General features: G+C 36.6%; 1 protein-coding gene across 1 annotated transcript in view; it reads right to left on the bottom strand.

Annotated features, from left to right (window-relative positions):
* NELL1 (neural EGFL like 1) overlaps positions 1–22,498 on the bottom strand; it is a 478,454-nt gene that overhangs the window by 113,722 nt on the left and 342,234 nt on the right. The window contains exon 11 of the mRNA XM_070761843.1: positions 15,759–15,854. Within this exon, the coding sequence (XP_070617944.1) occupies positions 15,759–15,854 (96 nt within the window). The remainder of the gene's footprint in view (positions 1–15,758; positions 15,855–22,498) is intronic.

The raw sequence follows: 22,498 nt of genomic DNA, 5'->3' as shown, positions 1-22,498 counted from the left end.
TAAAAAATATCAACAGAAAAATCAACTACATGTATATTTTTTACAAGAAGTTTTGAGCAGGAAAAATAAAAAGCAATAAATTCAGTCATTGTATTATTCTAATTGAGCAAAATGCTATTTCTGATCCCTCCCCCTAACTATCTCTCTAATGTAGTAAATAACTGCAGCGGAACAATTCTTCTGATCCAAATTTCCATCATTTTTTAAGTGACTTTGGACAACTATTTGTACTAAGAGGGCATTTCTAGTGGCAATCTAGTAACTAAATGTCCACCCATGGCAAACCAATAACTTTATCATTATTAGTGTCTTTATTTAAAAACAAAACAAAACTGGGAGATTCAAAGGAGGAATAGAAGAGGTAAATTCAAAATTAAATTTCTGAGGTTATGCTTCTCTGCCAATCTATCCTACTAATGAATCCTATGGATACTATGATATGACTTAATTTTAAAAGGCAGGTATCTGTTTATAAGGAGGTTTGATGAAAAAAAGGTGTCATTTATACCATCAGGTCAAGAATAGACTAGAGCAGAACAGAACAGAACATAATTCTTTATTGGCCAATCTGCTTAGTATATCCAAATTAAAATATCTCCCAAACGCTGATATCTAGCCTCCATTTGAACATATCCAGGAACAAAGAGTTCACAATCTAGCTTGATACTGGTTCCACTATTATTATTTTTTTCTAACATTCAATAAGAGTTTGCCTTCATGTAAATACATTGATTGGTGTCCTATAATCTGAAATGATGGAAAGCGGGGAAAGACTTTGAGGTATTTGATCAATATTACCATACTAATTCTTAGCATTCTTAGAGCTAAACACCCCTAGTTCCATGAATATGAATATTGCCTTCCACCAACTTAGCTGTCTGATTCCAAGTGAATCACAGAGTAAAATTAAAAGTAGAATTCTTTACAAACCCAATTCTGGCACTTCTGACTTTTCACAGTTTGCCTTTTAGGTTGCAATACACAAGTGTGGAACTCAACTGTGTATTGACACAATTCTCTTTCTATAACGCTTTGACTGGAATGGGAAATTGTTTTTAATTGTTAAAGATCCCCAGATACATTGTTACCAAGACTGTCTGAACAGCATAATATCTATGCAAGAGCAGAACAATACCTCATGTCCAGAGCATTAGACTGCAATCCCAAATCACAATTTCTGGAAAATATGCACACAATCTTTGTTTGATATGCTAAGATCAGAAAGCATTAGAAACAGTCAGATCTCTCTCTCTCTCCCCCCTCCCTCCCTCTCTCTCTCTCTCATAAACACACACACACACACACACAAACTGTTACCTAGAGAATGAAAATTCTTAAGATAGTCTATAATATTGGTAGACAGAACCAATTTTTTATTTTTTATTTGCACCTTACTTTTGTATTTTGAGTTTTTTTCAGTCTTCTGCCAAATATAATATAGAAAAAAAAATATAAAGAAATTTTGGTTGGCTTTTTATTTACAATATGGCATTACAGTAATACCTCGTCTTACGAACCTAATTGGTTCCAGGGGGAGGTTCGTAAAATGAAAAGTTCATAAGAGAAAACATTGTTTCCCATAGGAAACAATGTAAAATCAATTAATCCGTGCAACGCAAAAAATAACCAGCAAAAAAATGCCGCCGCCCGGCTGTCACCTTTTGAAACAGGCGGCGGGGCTTCCCAGCAGCTTCCCGAACCCGAACTTTTGCCGAACTTCCGGGTTTGGCATTCGGGAGACCGCTGGGAAGCCCCGCCGCCCAGCTGTCACCTTTTAAAACATCCGGGGGGCTTCTCGGCAGCCTCCCGAACGCCGAACCCGGAAGTTTGGGTTTGGCGTTTGGGTTTGGGAGGCCGCTGGGAAGCCCCCCGGCTGTTTTAAAAGGTAACAGCCGGGCGGCGGGGATTCCCAGCGGCCTCCCGAACCCGAACTTTTGCCGAACTTCCGGGTTCGGCTTTCAGGAGGCTTCTGGGAAGCCCCACCGCCTGGCTGTCACCTTTTAAAACAGCTGGGGGGCTTCTCGGCAGCCTCCCGAACGCTGAACCCGGAAGTTTGGGTTTGGTGTTCGGGTTCGGGAGGACGTTGAGAAGCCCCCTGGCTGTTTCAAAAAGCGACAGCCGGGCGGCGGGGCTTCTCAGCGGCAGCGGCGGTGGGTTCATAAGAAGAAAAAAGTTCGTAAGAAGAGGCAAAAATTTTCTGAACCCCAGGTTCGTATCTCGGGTTGTTCGTAAGACGAGGGGTTCGTATCATGAGGTACCACTGTACATCCACCAGCAACAGGGGGGAAAAGGAGAGAGAGATCTTGTCTTTTTTGATGTGCAATTGGCAATTAATTCTGCCTGGTAAGCTGTATCCTAGTAGCTAACTGATATCTAATGTTTTTTTCTTTATTTACATCTATTCATACTGCCACAATATTAAGTATTACTCGCCCTCCTCCCATCTGTGTATGTGTATATATATATATTATTCTAAAAGCGTTTTTACCCTATCATTTTGTGTGTATAAAATGCAGTTACTCAGTCTACTATTTTATGTAATTTTTACATTAGAGTAGCTGGGTAATATCCCTTCGAAAAAACTTCTCTCCATTAACATCAGAAGTATTCTGAAAGCAATTATTTTCCAGTTCCTTTTTTTTCTTCCCGGATTTCACATTTCTACTTCTGAAGCCTTCTTCATACCATTATCTGCTGAACACTTAAGCAAAGCCTTTATCTCACGTGGAAAACAGAAAATGGAACACTCTCTCAGGAAAAATCTATCTGATTCCTTCCCAGCCAGTATTGGATTGTAGTAGACATTTTCACTCTAAAGTAAAGTGAATTTAATTTGCCATTCTCTGATTGCCAGTAAGTTCATGTTACATTAACCCAATTATTTTTCTTTTTATTATTGCTTTTTAATGCTGCAACCCATCTGAATAATAAAAGTAGGGGCAAAAATATATAAAGTTGATTATATTGCTGCATGTATTACCAACAAATGCAACATGAAAAGAGTAATAGCAGAAAATAAATTAAGCATGTTGTTTTGAAAAAAAAAATAGGGCCAGGGAGACAATATTTCATATAGTTTAGCAGACTAACTCTCCTATCAAATTACCATAAGTAGATATGAGCTATTTTTTTTTTCACCAATGGCTAAAATGCAGATACCCCCAGGGTAAAATTGTTTCAATCACTATGTGTGCCAGTAGCAATATGCAACACTTTAAGTCAAGAAGCGAACACTGAAACTGTAAGGAAAGTCAGACAAAGTAATTACCAAAGCTGGAATTGGATCTAAGATCCATTGAAGCACAAGTGTTTAGGACCTTCATTTTATGTCTCATTCAAAAGACAGATGAGTATCATTCCTAAAGACCAGACTGATGGAGATAAAAGACGAGCAATTCAGAAACACCAAATAAAAAAGAAAATGTCACTCTTTCACATGAAAGCTCTTTTATCTATCCTATATTCTGTGATACGCAATTTATTTAATAGATAATTTACATTGAAAGGAATAATTGCTGCACTTAAGTAATAATAAACATTAAAGATACATTCAATTTCCTGGAATAAGACCACTGAGCTCTATTGGATTAAATTCGAAATGGATAAAAGGAGAACTGTTGTATTAATGAGCTGGCTAGGCAAGGAATCAATATGAACAACTTTCCTTATTGCATAAGAATAATATCAAATTAATATTTGATTTCTCTTTTTTTCTTGGACTGTTATTTGTTGCATTTTGCCTCTGAGGGATTTTAGTAGGCTTTAATTTTGTTCAAACGTCAGAGACGCAAATAAGGATTTATATTTATTTCCAAATAATAATAATAATAATAATAATAATAATAGTAGTAGTAATAATAATAATAATAATAATAATTTATTAGATTTGTATGCGCCCCTCTCTGACTATAAGCTTTATAGTCCCACTATAAAGTGATGGTCAACTCACAACTGTCTCCATTATGACTTATAAAACAGTTCTGGTGCATATAAATAATTTTCTCAGCTCTAAAAGGCCATTTGATTATCCTTTAATACAGTATATTTTTTCTCTCTTAAAGACAGTGAATTGTTGACTTGTGAACAACAGTAGCTCTTTACTCAGTAAACTATGCAATGTGGCAGAAAGACATAATAGCTAAGAGAATTATCAAGTGAAATATTTCTCTTTAAAATCCAATATGCCTTATTTGTTTTGAACTCTTTTTGTTTTACAAAGTCTCAACTTTGGAATAACAATTATAAATAAGTAAATAAACAGAGTAGGAGATTACCTTAATTTTTTCAGAGTTTGCGGCTTTAAAAAAATTGGAGGGAGATGTTTATTTTTTATACATTTTATTTGTGTATTAATTCAATAAAGAATGCAGTTTTCAGTGTATCGATGACTCATATTTCCTCATCGTTTCTATCACCCATCTCAGTTATGACTGTACGACTGTAACTTGTTGCTTGTATCCTTAAGATTTGTATTAATATTGATTATAGCACCCTATGATTATCATTGTGTTGTACCTCATGATTCTTGACATATGTATCTTTTCTTCTATGTATACTAAGAACATATGCACCAAAGACAAATTCCTTGTGTGTTCAACCACACTTGGTCAATAAAGTATTCTATTCTATTTCTGTTCTATTCTATTCTATTCTATTCTATTAGAATGGCCTAAAAGGAAGTATACTAAAGAACTATCAATTATTCTAATCCAAGTCAAATATCTCCATGGGAATGTCTGTTGGAGTAATGTTTTGCAGAAGCTAGCCTACCCAGATAACCAAAGCAACTAACCAGCATGCCTCAGACCAGGATATCAGGATCCTTTGTCTTGCATTTAATTGAAGACACATACTGCAGAGTTTCTTAGAAAAATATTTACTTCTTTCATAGCAAACCTACACTATTTACACTGTAGCTATATCTCTAGCAGCTACTATACAAAGTATCTACTATTCTGAGTAGATAAGCATAATTTTTGAAAAATCCTTCAGTACCGGCACACTTCCTAAGATATGGTCAAAAGCAATGGTCATCCCCATCTTCAAAAAAGGAAACCCCTCTCTTGTTGATAACTACAGACCAATATCACTATGCTGCGTCCCATGTAAAGTTATGGAATCAATTATAAACCAATCAATTACTCTCCACCTAGAAACTAATAATCTGCTCTCTAACAAACAATTTGGATTCAGAAAAAAACTATCCTGAAATCTACAGCTCCTTCACTGCAAAAACATATGGACAACTCATCTTGATGAAGGAAAATCTATAGATGCAATTTATATTGACTTCTCCAAAGCCTTTGATTCAGTGGTCCATGACAAACTACTTCAAAAACTCAAATCCTATGGCATCTCAGGATCCCTCCACAGCTGGATTACTGCATTTCTGTCTAACAGGCAACAAGTGGTCAAAATAGGAAGCTCCATATCCACACCAGTCCCTGTTAAAAGCGGTGTCCTCCAAGGTAGCGTACTGGGACCTACACTCTTCATTCTCTACATCAACTACCTTTGCGATCTCATCACAAGCAACTGTGTTCTTTTTGCAGACAATGTAAAACTCTTCAACACCACTGATAACACAACTACTCTACAAAAAGACCTAGACTCAGTTTCTGACTGGTCCAACACATGGCAACTCCAAATCTCAACCAGCAAATACTCTGTCCTACACATCGGCAAAAAGAAACAGAACTTCAAATACAAACTTAATAAACAAATTATCACAGATAATCCCCACTCGGTCAAGGACCTTAGGATACTAATATATAAAGATCTAAGTGCCAAAGCCCACTGCAACAACATCACTAAGAAGGCCTCAAGAGTTGTTAATCTAATCCTACGTAGCTTCTGCTCTGGAAATCTCACACTACTTACCACAGCTTACAAAACTTTCACCAGACCCATCCTTGAATACAGCTCATCTGTTTGGAACCCATATCGCATCTCAGACATTAACACCCTTGAAAATGTTCAAAGATACTTCACAAGAAGAGCCCTTCATTCCTCCCCTCGAAACAGAATACCCTACGAAATTAGACTTACATTCCTGGGTCTTGAAAGCTTAGAACTACGATGCCTTAAACATGATCTAAGTATTGCCCACAAGATCATATGCTGCTATGTCCTGCCTGTCAAAAACTATTTCAGCTTCAACCACAACAACACAAAAGCACACAACAGATCCAAGCTTAATATTAACTTGACTGTAAAAAATATGACTTTAGTAATCGTGTTGTCGAAGCGTGGAACTCATTACCGGACTCTATAGTATCATAACCTAACCCCCAACATTTTACACTTAAACTATCCATGGTTGACCTCTCCAGATTCCAAAGAGGTCAGTAAAGGGCGTACATAAGCGCACTAGAGTGCCTTCCCTCCCCTGTACTATAATCTCTCCTATATCGCGTATTTCTTCTCTACTATATCCTCTATATAACCTTCATTGTGTATTATTGTGTATTGAGGGACGGCATACAAATTTGATTAATAAATAAAATAAAATAAAATAAAATAAAATAACTAACTAACTAACTAACTAACTAACTAACTAACTAACTAACTAACTAACTAACTAAATATTCAGCTACAAGTCTTCAGCCAAAGCCACTTTAAATCATACTAAACCATAATGCCTTCAAGCCAAGCCACAAGCCACACCTATGCAAAGGTGCATTATGCATATATACTTCTGTCATCTAATCAGATTACATTACAATCTTCATATTCACATTTACTAATCAGTTTTACATTGTTAAAGTTACTACAATTCTTCTCTCTGCAGTTTGGAATATTGCATCAGGCAGGCCCCGATCCTGACTAGGTCTTCATTTTTTTCCTTAAAGTGAGTACAATATGGATCAGAATAGCATTTGAATGTGGAAAGGATTGTGTGAGACATAGACAGAGAAACGGCAAACTCGAAGGAAAGGCCAACATTTCTTTTTGCTGTGTTAAAACCATAACTACACTATATATCAAAATGTCAACCCTGCCACATGCATTCAGAACAAATGTGGAAAAAAGTAATAGCATACTTTGCCTTCAGTGATGTTGTCGCATAATAAAAGCTAGTTACCTATTAGATGCCTTGACATTTTAAATTTTGTCACTTAATTTTTAATTGGCTAGAAATAGATTGAGCCACTGTAGCTATAATAAAACCTAAAGAATATAGGATGCCAAAAGGGATGTTGGGAAATAATAATAATAATAATAATAATAATAATAATTATTATTATTATTATTATTATTATTATTATTATTATTATTATTATTATTATTATTATTATTAATATTATTAATACGGAAGCCAACCTACTTAAAGGATTATGTATGTTCCAGAGTAAGGGGGGAGGAGTGTTATGTCTGGGAGTACCAACGACAGGAGATGCCTAGAAAGGCTCCATACAGGAAGTGTTATGAGAACAGGAAAGGGCACCGGGAGAGGGGCGGTAACCTAGCGACCGGGGAAAATAAGGGACAATCATTGGTTCGTTCCTCAGCCAGCTGGTAGTTAAATAGGGAAACCCCGAGGAGGTTTGACAGTTGAATACTGACTGTTATATTAACGTTATGTTTATGTTGGAATAAAGCAGTTCAAGCAAAGCCGCAATTACATGTCCGAATCTGTACAAAGCCACTTCATTGGCGATGAGGATTTCCACGCAAGTACACAATCTAAGAAATTAAATAAAATAAAAGGAATGATGTCTACACAACTTAATTTTCCGCCTTTCAACCCTAAGAGTGAAACATGGGATTCATACGTGGCCAGATTTGACTGTTTCCTTATTGCTAATGGGTTCACAGAAATCTCAGACAGGAAACGTGCATATGTTCTAGGGTTCTGTGGAGCCGAAATGTTCGAAACAGCAAGAGCCCTATTTGCCCCCACCCCAATACATGACATTCCATGGCAGCAGTTCTTAAATACTCTCCAGGAACATTATGCCCCAGCACCTTCCCGTTGTGCCAGGAGATATAAATTCTACCATCGTAATCAAATAGAAGGAGAATCAATAAATGATTTTGTAGCGGCTCTCCGATGCGCAGCATTATACTGCGAGTTTGACAACCTAGAAGATTATTTACATCTCTGCTAATGACTGAATTGAGAGCTCGAAAGCCCTAGCCTCCGCTAAAGCTGTCTTGAACGTTAAGTCTCTGGTTGACAATAAACGGCGTTTTAAATGGCCGTCTCTTACACCAAAAACAAGTCGGTCTAGTAAATAATCTTCTAGGTTGTCAAACTCGCAGTATAATGCTGCGCATCGGAGAGCCGCTACAAAATCATTTATTGATTCTCCTTCTATTTGATTACGATGGTAGAATTTATATCTCCTGGCACAACGGGAAGGTGCTGGGGCATAATGTTCCTGGGGGGTATTTAAGAACTGCTGCCATGGAATGTCATGTATTGGGGTGGGGGCAAATAGGGCTCTTGCTGTTTCGAACATTTCGGCTCCACAGAACCCTAGAAAATATGCACGTTTCCTGTCGTCTGAGATTTCTGTGAACCCATTAGCAATAAGGAAACAGTCAAATCTGGCCACGTATGAATCCCATGTTTCACTCTTAGGGTTGAAAGGCGGAAAATTAAGTTGCGTAGACATCATTCCTTTTATTTAACTTAATTTCTTAGATTGTGTACTTGCATGGAAATCCTCGTCGCCAATGAAGTGGCTTTGTACAGATTCGGACACGTAAGTGCGGCTTTGCTTGAACTGCTTTATTCCAACATAAACATAACGTTAATACAACAGTCAGTATTCAACTGTCAAACAACCTCAGGGTTTCCCTATTTAACTACCAGCTGGCTGAAGAACGAACCAATGATTGTCCCTTATTTTCCCCAGTTGCTAGGTTACCGCCCCTCTCCCGGTGCCCTTTCCTGTTCTCATAACACTTCCTGTATGGGGCCTTTCTAGGCATCTCCTGTCGTTGGTACTCCCGGACATAACATTATTAATATTATTAATATTATTAATATTATTAATATTATTATTATTAATAATAATAATTAGATTTGTATGCCGCCCCTCTCCATAGAAATGTATTTCCTGTTGAAAAACATGACAACAACAAAGGGGAGGCCTTAAAAATAACCATGGATTTTGGAATTGGATGGTTCTGTTTTTTTGTGTTCATTATCAAGGAGTAAGATTACAGTCCTCCAATCCACCACAAAAGTTGAACTTGCTATGTTTATATAAAATACCCAATGATATCTCATTTTAGAGAATGTCATAAGAAAGTAAATATACCTTTATTTTATGACACAATTTTTTTTCCACAATCCCCTTACATTAGTAAACTTTCCTTGGCACTGTACCAAACACAAGCTTAAGTTAAACTTTAGTGTTCTATTAATTCCACTAAATTAAAAAGGCCACCATCTCTGGCAAAGTTTTCTCCTAAGAGCATGGCACAATTTGACTTTTAAGTCCAATACCATTTCAGTTTATATCACGCTCATAACAAAAAATAAATAAAGCATAATCATTCAGTGCCTACTAAATTCCCATTGAACCTAATTTTCTGTTTATCCCACACTTTTTCTGAAGAGTAAAACACCTTCAGGTAATTAGTAGCAAAACCCATAGGTCACGGGTGTCAAAGTCGATCACATAATGTGATGTATCGTGATGTATCACAATGTTTTTTGCATTTGTGGAGTTGGGATGGGCCTGAGTTACTGGAAAGGACATATTTAAAACATAGTATAGCAAAATAGGTGGTACTGAAAACAGATAATTTTCCCATACCTATTCAGCCACCCTGTCTAGCCACAATTTGGAGTAGTGGAGAAAACAAAATATTATCTTTGGATCATTTTACTAAAGCTTGTCATTTAAAAAAGACAATTTTTATAGCTTAATATGAAGCTGGCTAATTTGGTCAAAGATGTACAACTTTGCTACAACTGAGAGTGGTAATAAAGGACCGCATAATTAATTTAAGCCTTATCCTTCAATCATCTGAGTCAAAAGTACCTGTCTAAATAACACATACCAAGAAAGACAGAACTGTAAGCCAAAGCTCCCAATTGCCTCCTGACATATTCCAGAAAAGGGCTGCAGAGTAAAAACTGATACAATAATTAATGATTTATAATAGATTCCATGATGATGAAATGGGAAGCTAATGTAAAAGCACCTGTCTAAACTATGCATCCAATTGAATCACCTTGATTAGGAAGCTCATCCCTAAATTTGCATTATATAACACCCATTCAATAATGCAGCTCTTGTTTGATTGACTTCATATGTCAGGTAAACAACTTGCACTGACATTGGATAGAAAATGAAATATATATATATATATACACACACACACACACACACACACAGAGAGAGAGAGAGAGAGAGAGAGAGAGATTAAATTAGAATGAGTGAAAGAGAAAAAAATGGAGGATAAATGGCGGTAGATCCAGGTGACAAAATTAGATTTTGAGGAGGCAGCATTAGATTAATAGTATATACATAAAATAAAGAGTTACATGTATAGATACAGTATGATATGAAAAACAATGAGTTGAGATGGACACTAATAATTTAAAAATATACGAGAATATGTTATCAGTCTGTTAAATATAAAATGAATTAGGATTAGAAGCACTCAGGGAAAGGTTAAGAGGGGAAAAGAGGAAGTAGAAAGGGATGGGAGAAAAGAAGGAGAGAAGGGAAGTAAGGAGAAGGAGAGAAGGAGTAAGAAGGTAGAGGGAGGAGATGGAGATAGAGATAGAGGGAGGGGAGTGTAAAGAAAATAAAAACAATTGATAAATAATAACATAAAATAAGTGTAAAAAGGATATTGATTCATGAGTGATTGGATAAAAATGAAGAATTATGTATGTTATTGATACCTTTTATATACATTGATGAAAATATGGAAACTGAAGAAAAAATATATATACAAAAAATGCAATATCATTTGCTTCTGCATGGACATAATATATTGTTGTTATTTCCACAGCTGTTTCTGAATTTCTGTATTTTCTTCATAGAAATTCATTAAGCATTTTTCCATATATCTCATCCTTTGAAACTTCCCACATCTCTCCCTTTCTAACATATAAAAATAGGAATGAATTTTCCACTCATGGCACATCCAAACTATGGTATTAATCAGTCAGTAAAGTAATGATAGTTTATAGGCCTTACTATTATGCAATGTATGTTTCCTTCATTGTTTCATCTAATTAGAAAAATATTTTGTCAACCTTTAAAATTCTCTATATTACCATAATTGTTATTTACATCAAGAAATTCAGAGCCACGTTTGTTTTTTTTGCAATCCCTCTACTTCAAAACCCTCAGTTGAGCCACTACGTGCTATTTCATCATTTCTGAGTTAACCAGGGCAAAACGAGCAGCTTTATCTTCTAGTAGTATTTATGTGTAAACTATTTTAAATGTATCTTCCTTCCCTATTGATTTAGAAAAGCACTACCACAAATGTCATTTGATGAAGCCCCCCTCGTCATCTTCAGGCTAGTATTTTCGGCTTTGTGCTCATGTGAACAAAGCGTGATCTGAGCTGCCCTCCCTCTACAAATACTAGTGGGTGGCTGTGGAGTGCTGCCTCAGCTGCTGCAAGCTGTGCTGAAACTTCCTGGGTGGTTGGTGGGTTAACACCTTGAGTAATTGATGCAACTGATGTATGCAGATTAATGATGCTTGCGGATTAGGGTTGACCAGGATGTCACCCTAATGCACAAACATCAACTAATCTGCATAGCGTGAAACTCCAGAGGGAGTTGGTTCCATAGGATTGGAGCTCTGCCAATTCCTGCTCTTTCCCTAGGGCCCACCAGCCAGGTTCAAATCCCGGTAAGGTTATAGCTAGCCGATGAGAACATAATAAGCTTGAAATAGATGTATAGTAGTCTTCCTTCCTTTTCATAATCAGCAAAAATATATTACACGAACATACACACACACACACATACACTTATATATATATAGACTCCTGGCAATGTTTCAACGAGATCCCACCCATTATCTTCAGACTGTTGTCTTCGGCTTTGTTCTCGGGTGAACAAAGCTTTATTCACCTGGGCACAAAGCCGAAGACAAGAGTCTGAAGATGACAAGTAGGACCCCATCAAAACGTTACCAGGTTTCTATCAACCTTACATGGGAAAAGATCCGAATATGCCAAGACCTATATACCTATAACCATGAAAATCTATGAAAACAAATACACACGTGTGCACGCACACACACATACATATATACATATATACATATATACATATATACATATATACATATATACATATATACATATATACATATATACATATATACATATATACATATATATATATATATATATATATATATATATATATATATATATATATACTGCTCAAAAAAATAAAGGGAACACTCAAATAACACATCCTAGATCTGAATGAATGAAATATTCTCATTGAATATTTCATTTGCACAACTATTCCATTTGCACAACAGGATGTGAAATTGATTGTCAATCAGTGTTGCTTCCTAAGTGGACAGTTTGATTTCATAGAAGTTTGATTTACTTGAAGTTATATTCTGTTTTTTAAGTCTTCCCTTTATTTTTTTTTTGAGCTGTGTATATATATATACAGTGATCCCCCGGTTATTGCGTTCCCGACCATTGCGAACAGGCTAATTTGCGATTTTTCAACCCGGAAGTCAAAACACCATCTGCGCATGCGTGCCCTTTTTTCTATGGGCACGCATGCGTAGATGGCGCCGGGCAGATCAGCTGCTGGGCGGCTTCTCTGGGTCTTCCCCCTCTTGCTGGCGGGAGGGCGAAGCCCCCCCAGCACCCGCTCACCCGCCGTTCGCCCGGCCACCCGCCATTCGCCGCTCGCCCGCCCTTCGCCCGGCCACCCGCCGTTCGCCTGCCCTTCGCAGCTCGCCCGCCCTTCGCCCTTCGCCTGGGAAGTTCACCAGGAGTCAGGGGAGAAGCCGCGCGCCTGTTTTAAAACGATCGGAGCTGGCCTGGGGGGGCTTTCCAGCAACCCCCGAGCCCCCAACCCGGGCTCGGGGGTTGCTGGAAAGCCCCCCCAGGCCGGCTCCGATCGTTTTAAAACAGGTGCGCCGCTTCGCCGCTGACTCCTAAAGCGGGGAAGTTCGCCAGGAGTCAGCGGAGAAGCCTCGCTGCTGCGGCAGAAGTAAAAACACCATCTGCACATGTGCAGATGGTGTTTTTACTTCCGCAGCGCTACTTCGCGAAAACCCGCTCATTGCGGGGGGGTCCTGGAACGGAACCCTCGCAATGATCGGGGGATCACTGTATACATACACATATGTGGTTTTTTTCTGCTGAATTTTCATTATCAGAAAAAATGTTACACACATACACAAACACCCAACTTGAAAACTTTTGAAAGACTGGCTGTATGGAAACCGAAAAACCAAAATAAACTGAAAAACATTTGGCAACAGGAAATGGATGGTGGAAGTGACATTGCCTAGTTGGTGGGATCAGAACATGCTAACACTGTCTAATCTTACAGGACAGGTTGAAACAATGGCAGAGAGACAATCTCTCATATAGTACATCCATCACTGTATAGCATTACATGATGTATCATGACTTTTTCCCCCTTTGCCAAATCAGGGGTAGGCATTGTCAGCATGTGAAGCATCCGGCCCACAGGCCACAAGTTTTACATCCCTGCAATATAGTGTTTTATAGGGATAAACCAAGACTTTTAATTGTATCTGAAGGTTTACTGATAGCTACAGGCAGCATTTATCATTAATTGCAGTTTGCTGGGGTCACATGGTTACAATTTTAAATCTTTTTTTCTGATTTCTGATTTTCCCATTGAGGCAGGTGCATTGCTTAAACACTGTGGTTTGCTTGCTAACTATAGTGAATCACTTAACTGCTGTAAAAATTGTAATAAAACCAGGTCCCACTTAACTTACAATTGCAGTGACTTATGATACACATTCCAGTCCCAATTGTGGTTGTAAGTTAACGACTATCTACAATGCAATGTTATCTAAATAGGCTGCATTTTGGACCCAAAATAGTAATGGACCGTGTCATGTGGTCTCTATTCAAGCATGTTGATATTTTATAACGGTAATGGACTGCTTTGCCCAATTGGTTTAATTCTTTTTTATAGCAGATTATAGTTAGTTAATTTGTGGGGAGGAGTCTCTGAATGGTTGATATATTTTGCTGCAAACTCTAGATTTGCAGAATCATAGATTTGGATGATTTGAATATGTCCCTCCTCCCTAAACACATAACAGGAAACAGTCCATCTATAAAGTTAATAGCTGCTTAAATCAATGATTTATTCTTCCTTTAATGTTCGGAAACTTTATCAAAGATGGCTAAACTGATTGCTTTGATTAAAAAAAAACACAACTACTTTTGTTTCTACATGGACACTGCTTCTGGACCATATCCTTGAGGTGGAAAAAAAATAAAAGTATGATTTTAGGTTTTTCAAATTAGATAGCTTTGTTGTTATAGAAAGGGCTAGTTTATACTATTATGCAAAAGTAAAACTTGATGTTTGATATTATTATCTTATTCTACTGCACCAAAGGGAGTCGGCCTTTTCATTCTTTCTCCTTTTTCTCCCTACACTTTTTCCTTCCTTTTCTCTCCCCTATTTTTTCTACTTTTTTACTTTTGTATTTTGGTATAATATAAACTAATAAAAAATAGTATTCTGAACGAGCTTGAGATAAGAGGCCTGTAGTGGCTTGTGATGTCTTGGGAAATCTTTATCTGGTATCATTGGTTTTGTTTTATTTTTAATTGCTAAGAAATTATGCCTCAATCTTATCCCTATGTGGCTTTGGAAAATGCAAGACAATATTTGAATCATTGTCACTGCACCTAATTTTCTATTTTAACTTGATTTACCTTTATTATTCATATGTGACTATCAGGTGTTTTATTTACTATTTATTAGGTACATCAAGAGTAATAGCATTAAAATACTAAGTAATTGGGAGTGGGTACTGATGTCAAGCAGTTAGTTATGAATTATTAAATGAAGTTTGATTAAGTATGTTCTGTTATTGGTAATTTATACAACATCGATTGACAGATATTTCAGTTTTATTCTTTTATATATTTTTCCAATGAGTTTGTTGCCTAACTGTAATTAGAAGCTAATTAGAATTATTTAATTTTTACTGAAGGCCTGTGCATGGTTCTATAATTATTGCACAAGTGTTGGTCCTTGAAATGCATTATCATTCAAATGTACGTACAAGTTTCTGAATATTGGGCTTATAGAAAGGCAATGTACAAACACACTTCATGATGAAGATGAATTTGCATTCTAAAACAGGTAGACCTTTGATTGTCCAGGATTTGACTAGCTATTATTCCATTTTTCTTTGCTGTCCTGGTACACTATTACCCTGTGCAGAATACTATCCAACTGCTTCTAATTAAATTTAGGTTGTTATCATTGAATTACTTTCAATAAAGAATGAGAAGTACAGTAATATGCATCTATCTATTTAATTCCCCGATTTGCAGCACCAGATATTTTGATGTTATAATTTCCAGTATTTCTACCTCACAGTATTCCTCCCTCACTTCTGCAAATTAGGAAACATGTTACATATGGGAAATTACTGCTTTATTTTAAATTTGGGCAATCAATTTCCTTGAATCAAGTATAATCAGAGAAAAACTGAAATAGTATAAATATACTGTATAATTGCAATTTTAAGTCAGAGAAAATTCTTTGCAGAAAATTAGAGTATTACCTTTTTCACAATGACTTCCTGTGAATCCAGTAGGACAGGCGCATGTATTAGGGGCAACACATGTTCCACCATATCTGCATCCTTCTTCACAGAAAGCTGAAAAGGAAAACATCATTTAATTGTTGCACTATACAATAAAAAAGGAACATATATTTGTAACTCACAAAGAGAAGTGCAATTTATTAAAAGACAGTGTTCAAATAACAGCCATGGGGAAAAAGACAGAAAGCCATACAGAAAATTAACAAAAGCAAAAAGTTAATGATTATTTGGCAAGGATATTTTGGGGATAAAACAAAACATTTTGGAAATAAGCCTAGTTACAGTCATTACAAAGACAGAATTGCATTTGAATGCTTTCAATAAACTACTGAAGATATGAAGAAAATTTGCGAGAGGAATAATAGTAGTATTAGTACTGTAATGATGACATATTCCACTTTTTTTCTAGGAACTAAGCTGGTCTAATTAAGGATTACCCTTTGTTTTATCTCCACAGTAAGCTCTCTATAATATAGGTTGGGCTCAGAGAGTTACATAAAGTATTGATTAAAATAAATCCCTCTGTATCTTATGAATCAATTGTTTTAATGGAACAAGTACTGAAGGCAGAAAGGTAATAACATAACATGGAAAAGGACATATGTGAGCTTTTGAATGTATGTAAAGAGACTGAACAGACAATGACTAGATATTTTAAGTCTTCCAAAATGTGACAGTAAAAGGATGATGCCAATGTATTGGCCCTTCTTCTATACTGATCATCTCAGCTTCATTTTGAACAGAATTATAAATATATTTGTCTGACTGACTATGCATCAACAAGTTGTTCTGAACTCCTACCAACCAAATAGATTTTATCCATGATAAACCTACATTTAACTGGACACATTCATGCTTAGACATCTATACAAAGTAGGATCTTTAGACCTATTTTTAGTAAACGAGGATTGATTGAATGTAGTTAAAACGTCTGAATAAATATACTGTAGGGGAAGACTCTTTTCAGAACTGACACCTCAACATTGGAAGATGGTTAGAGGAGATTAAGCCAAAAGCCAAAAGTTTATTTTAGTTGCATAGTTAGAATTATGAATACCTGCAGAATGCTTTTTACACACATTTGCGACAAATAAATGTAAGGCCATTTAATGTTTCTTGTCATAATATATCCACTCTTTTGCCATGGTTCAATTGTACACAGCTCTAGTAACATTCCAATAATCTTAGACTTAGAATAACTTTATTGTCATTTTAAATGTTCAGTAATCGGCATATATTAAAATGAAATGTCATTGCTTATAGCTCTCAAAGGGTCGCCACCTCCAATGCACACTATATAAACCATGAAAAAATATAAAGAAGTAAGGGAGACCCACACAATTCTCCTATTACTATGGTAGCATGAAATCCAAGCAGGACCAAAAAAAAATTACTTTTAACATCTTGTTTGAAATTTGGTTTGTTGTATAGACAGCTTTATTATAAGGGAAAGAAGGCCATGAATTTATATCAAACATCTTTCTTTCTGGATATCACTGGAAATGCTATGAATAACTTGTCAAAGAACCAACTAGGATGCCACATACTTATAAGCAATGTAAATCATATTCTGTATGCTACATTTTATAAGACACCCTGTGGGCTACATAAGAGAAACTATAATGAATATTTAAAGAATGGCTTTTGCATCAGAATTGACAACATAATCTCCCACCCATCCTACAATCACAGGAGCACTGCCAAAGAAAAGCTACAAAGAATATGAAAGTGCTACAAAAGAGAAAAATTCCTTCAGCAAAAGTAAGTAAAAATGAAAATTGTTTGGGTCTTCAATTTTAATTTGTAATTGCTTATAGGTGAGCAGAACAAATAGTATGGGGTGGCACAGCAGGTAGAGTACTGTACTGCAGACCACTGAAGCTGACTGTAGGTCAGTGGTTCAAATCTCATCACCGGCTCAAGGTTCACTCAGCCTTCCATCCTTCCGAAGTGGGTAAAATGAGGACCCGGATTGTGGGGGCAATATGCTGGTTCTGTTAAAAAGTGCTATTGCTAACATGTTGTAAGCCGCCCTGAGTCTAAGGAGAAGGGCGGAATAAAAATAAAATAAATAAATAAAATAAATAAATAAATTTCCTTCCTTCATTCATTCATTTATTGGTATTAAACATGTTTTATGCTTACTTTTTTCTATGTGAGCTGACTAGAGTTTTTTTGATTGCGGTGGCACAAAATATGTTTAACAGATAAAATAAATAATTCCTCATTCTAAAATCATAATAATTGCCATCCCCCATCTTCATTTTAATTTTTTTAAAAGATAGTTACATAAATTCATAGCAGATTTTGAATGTACTGTATATGACAAACCTAATCCTCACCCTTTTTTTAATGTACCAAGGTCCCAAACGTCTGACCAGTCATTTTAACAAGTTAACATTGACATTTTATACAAATCACTTGCAATTGTATAATATCTATATTTTTATATTTTTAACTCAAAATATTTTTTTGCCTTTCGAATGAACTAGTTAAGATTTTACTATAAAACGAATCTTTTAATTTAATCCACGATAGTTATCAGATTAATTTCTAAATAGTAACTGTTTGGACCAGTTTTTAATCTTTAATCTGTTCTGGAACTTATATGACCTGTTCTGTAACTGTCAACGATTCAGATATGTCTCGGTTGACTTCTTGATTTGCTTAATATGCACCAACTTCACTCACTTTAGGCCTATTTTGAGAAAATGATATATTGTACATAATAAGAAATCAAAATAAAGAAAGATGGTAGAGTCAAACTATTACAAAGTGAAGCTGGAGGGGATTGCTTGGTTAAGAAACTTTTCTTTTTTTACAAAGTCAATCTTATATCTCTAAAAAGAAATCAGAGAAGACACGCTGATTAAATTTGCCTTGATTCAGAATAGTGTCCCAGAAGTTGAAGCCTCAGGTAGTCAGAGAAAGTGCAGCTTTAAAATCAAAGCCAAAAAAAAATATTGCTTGTTAAGCAAAAAGATACATTTAGCTGATGGGAATACATGTTTCACTGTAATTGGAATAAGCGAAATAAGTGCTATATGGAACATGAGTTATGCTACACAAACTTCCCTCAATAGCACAGCTAATTCAGTTCAAATGTCTTCCTTTCTCAGTAAAATTAAATTGCTTAGCACTTGAAAAAAATGCAAGTTGAAACAACTAAGTCTTTATTAACCTCAGAGAGATCACTAAGTAGAAAATGATATTGAATTAACATTCCAGTGCATTGCAATATGGAGAAAATTAGTATTCTCAGCACAACAGTAAATGCAACAACAGAAAGAAAAGCTTTAGCAATCTTTTTATCAACTCATAACAAATATAGTGCTGGTGCATGCTGTATTATTTAAAGAAAATAGAGTTAGATGTAATTGTTGTGAAAAGGAGAGAGGTGTTAACTTTGCTCTTGTAGCAGACCCATGGCAACATTCTTTTCCTTAGAAAACTGATGTTGCAGTGTTAATATTTTGAATTGCTATCTTACATCCAACATATAATCAAGAGAAAACAAAAATATATAGCACTGAAATGCCATTTGTTAAGGATATTAGTTAAGGATATCAGTTAATAAAAATGAGTGTCTTCTTGACCTCAGCATCTCAGTCAACTGAAGTGTGGTGAGGCATAATATTATTTCGTTAAGCTAAACAAGACATTATTATAGAGGCCAATCAAACACAAATCTGTCTTCATATATATGATCATAACTCTTTATTAGAAACAAAAAGAAGTTATTTTTGTTTAAATGAAGTTTTTAATCCACGGTTATTGTTAATGGTATTAAAAGCATGATATAATATAAAGTTGAATTCAAAGAGCAGCAGAGATTTCAACGAAGAGAAGAAAATGGCACTTTTCCTGGTTTTCTGAAACACTTTACTCTGAAAAAAAATAGAGAGGATAGTAACAAATATATATATAATTTATTCTCCAGGAATAAAACTGGTAAACAATCAGAGGTGGGTTCCTCCCAGTTCAGTGGCCTGGGTCACTAGAACTGACAGCGACCCAGGCCCACCAAGCCCCTGAGCCAGATCTCCCATAGGCAATACTATCTTGTTTTTTTGCTTCTGCACATGCGCAGAAGCATCCCTAAGTGAACTGGCAGTGGTAAAATCCAGAAACCACTCCTGTAAACAATGGATATAAATTAATCAAGGTGAGAAGCAACTTGGAATTAAGGACAAAAATCCTAACATGAGGACAATAAACCAGTATGACTGGCCTTTAGACGTTGTGGGTGCTTCAGCACTGGAGGTTTTTAAGAAGAGGCTGGTCAGTCACTTATCTGAAATGGTATAGGGCACTGATGGGAAGCCTTTTTTTCCTTGGGTGCCAAAAGACCGTGTGTGCAAGTGCCCATACCCATAACTCAATGTCTGGGGAGGGCAAAAAAGCTTCCCCCACACCCTAGAGGAACTCAGGAGCCCAAAATGGCCTGTTTCCCAATTTCTGGAGGGTCTAGTAGGCTTATGTTTTGCCCTCCCTAGGCTCCAAAGCCTTCCCTGGAGCCAGGGGAGGGTAAAAACGCCCTCCCCCATCTCCGCAGAAGCTCTCCGGAAGCAAAAAACACCCTCCCAGAGCCTCTGTGTGAGCCACAAATCAGCTGTCTGGCACACACATGCACGTTGGAGCTGAGTTAGGGCAACAGCTAATATGCCAGCAGATATGGCTCTGTGTGCCACCTGTGGCACCTGTGCCATAGGTTCACCATCACTGGCATAGGGTCTTCTGCTTGGTGAGAAGTTTGGACTAGATGACTTACTTCCAACTTTGTTAATCGGAGGTTGGTCTAGATGATCCCCAAAGTACCTTCCAGTTCTTTTCTAATTGGAATTTGAGATTAAAAATTCTCTGTAAGTAATATTATCTAAGTGCAACATCATTCTCAGCGATAGTAAAAGATAATTGGTTTAAGATGCAATAATGCAATAATTTTATTTTTTTATTAAATGTGATACCACTGTTTTGGGACTATGCAGTATGTCATTAACATAATGATGTTTTTGTATTTTTGCATTTTAGTTTGAGGAAATCTGAATTTAATGAAAAGCAGCTGTTTTGATGCATGATGTTCTCAATTATATTGCAGTGTACCATACAGACTTACTACTCTCTCCCTACTGAAAATACTGTCTTCTGGTAGCAAGTGTGGAGGGTGCTCACCAGCTGTTGTGGTTGGCTCTGGCCCAGCTCCTGCCCCGAGGAATGTGGAGGTGGATGCAGGGGAAACATCAACATGTCATAGGCCTGTTTTATTGCCGACAGAGTCAGATAGTGCAGTTTCCTCGGATGAAGAAGAAGGTGGGGGTGACTTGGAAGAGGGGGGCTTGGCACACAGCCCAGGAAGCCAATCTCCATTATCTTCAGTTGATTCGGATGAGGAAGACTTATGATAGAAGAGACCAATTGAGGAAATATTACAGGAGATAAGAGAGGCCACCTGTGTTTGGGTGGGGCTCCAGTAATTAGAGCTGCTGATATAAATAGCAGCATGCTGGCTTGGGCCATTGTAGAAGATTATCTGATTGTTGTTCTTTAGGACTGTGCCTTGCTGTTTGTTGATTTTTCACGACTTTGAAACCAAAGCAGAGCAAAGTGTGTGTGTTTCACTTCGTGGAAGAAGGAGGGCTGTGACGTTTCTTCACAGCTGCTTAGCTAAGTACTTAAGGACTGATTAAGGGGATTGTACAGACTACCAGGTTGTTTGGGACGAGTGCTCTTTGCAATTCAAAAAGGGTGCTTTGTTTCTTTTGAATTTTTGTGATAAAGAACATTGTTTTTGAACTTTCAAGTGTGTGTGTGTCTGAAATTTATACCCTTGAATTTTCAGGAGACTCATACCATAGAGCCCTGCGGAACACCAGCTATACAATTAATTTGTGGAAATGTGCTCAGATCAATGAAAGCTGTAAGTCTCTTGTGCAAAAGTCTTTGTGCTTATAGTTCTTAATAAGTCTCATAGTCACTTGTGTCAAAAGATTTCTGCTGTGTTCTAAACCCATTAGCATTACAGTATGGATAGAGAACAACATAATAATTCAGCACAACTTAGAGGACTTCCAGTCTTGCTTAGCAGGTTCCTGAGAAAGCTAAGCATAAATTTGACAAATCCCACTAGAAAACTTCTGATATGATACCATTAATGTATTGTAGACCATGCATGTTTACAAGACGTCCTGTCTTGTTAGAAGAGCACTTCTGATTTTGCAATAAAATACCTTATTAGGCAAAAAAAGTAACAACCCTGAAATGGGAAAGCAACTTGAACAAAATTCATAGAGATGTCAACCCTTTCAAAGTCAAATCTAATTCTAACAGTAATTTTCAAGTAATCTAATTTAAAAAAAAAAGCCCCCCATCACTGCTGCTTGCCAAAGGAACTGAACATAATTTGCCAAACAAATGCACTACCATTCTTAAAGTTGAGTCGAGGGAGATCGTTTCAGGCAGTGCAGGAGAATTATCCAAGACAGTCCCTTGGTCATTGTTTGCTGCTGCTAAACAAAGGGATCTGTCAGCCAAAACTGTTTTTGGACCAAGATAAACTATTGTTTTCAGGAAGATGGAGATTCTGCTCCTATGTTGGTGTTGAAATAACGTTCTGGTAGTCCATAGTTTAGCCAACTAATTTTGCTAAAATCTAAATAGGCTAGGCTAATTCAAATTCTGGGAGAAGAGTACTAATTAGT

This window comes from Erythrolamprus reginae, chromosome 1 (genome assembly GCF_031021105.1).
Source record: "Erythrolamprus reginae isolate rEryReg1 chromosome 1, rEryReg1.hap1, whole genome shotgun sequence".
Lineage (NCBI taxonomy): Eukaryota > Metazoa > Chordata > Lepidosauria > Squamata > Dipsadidae > Erythrolamprus > Erythrolamprus reginae.
This window is presented reverse-complemented; position numbering and strand designations above follow the sequence as displayed.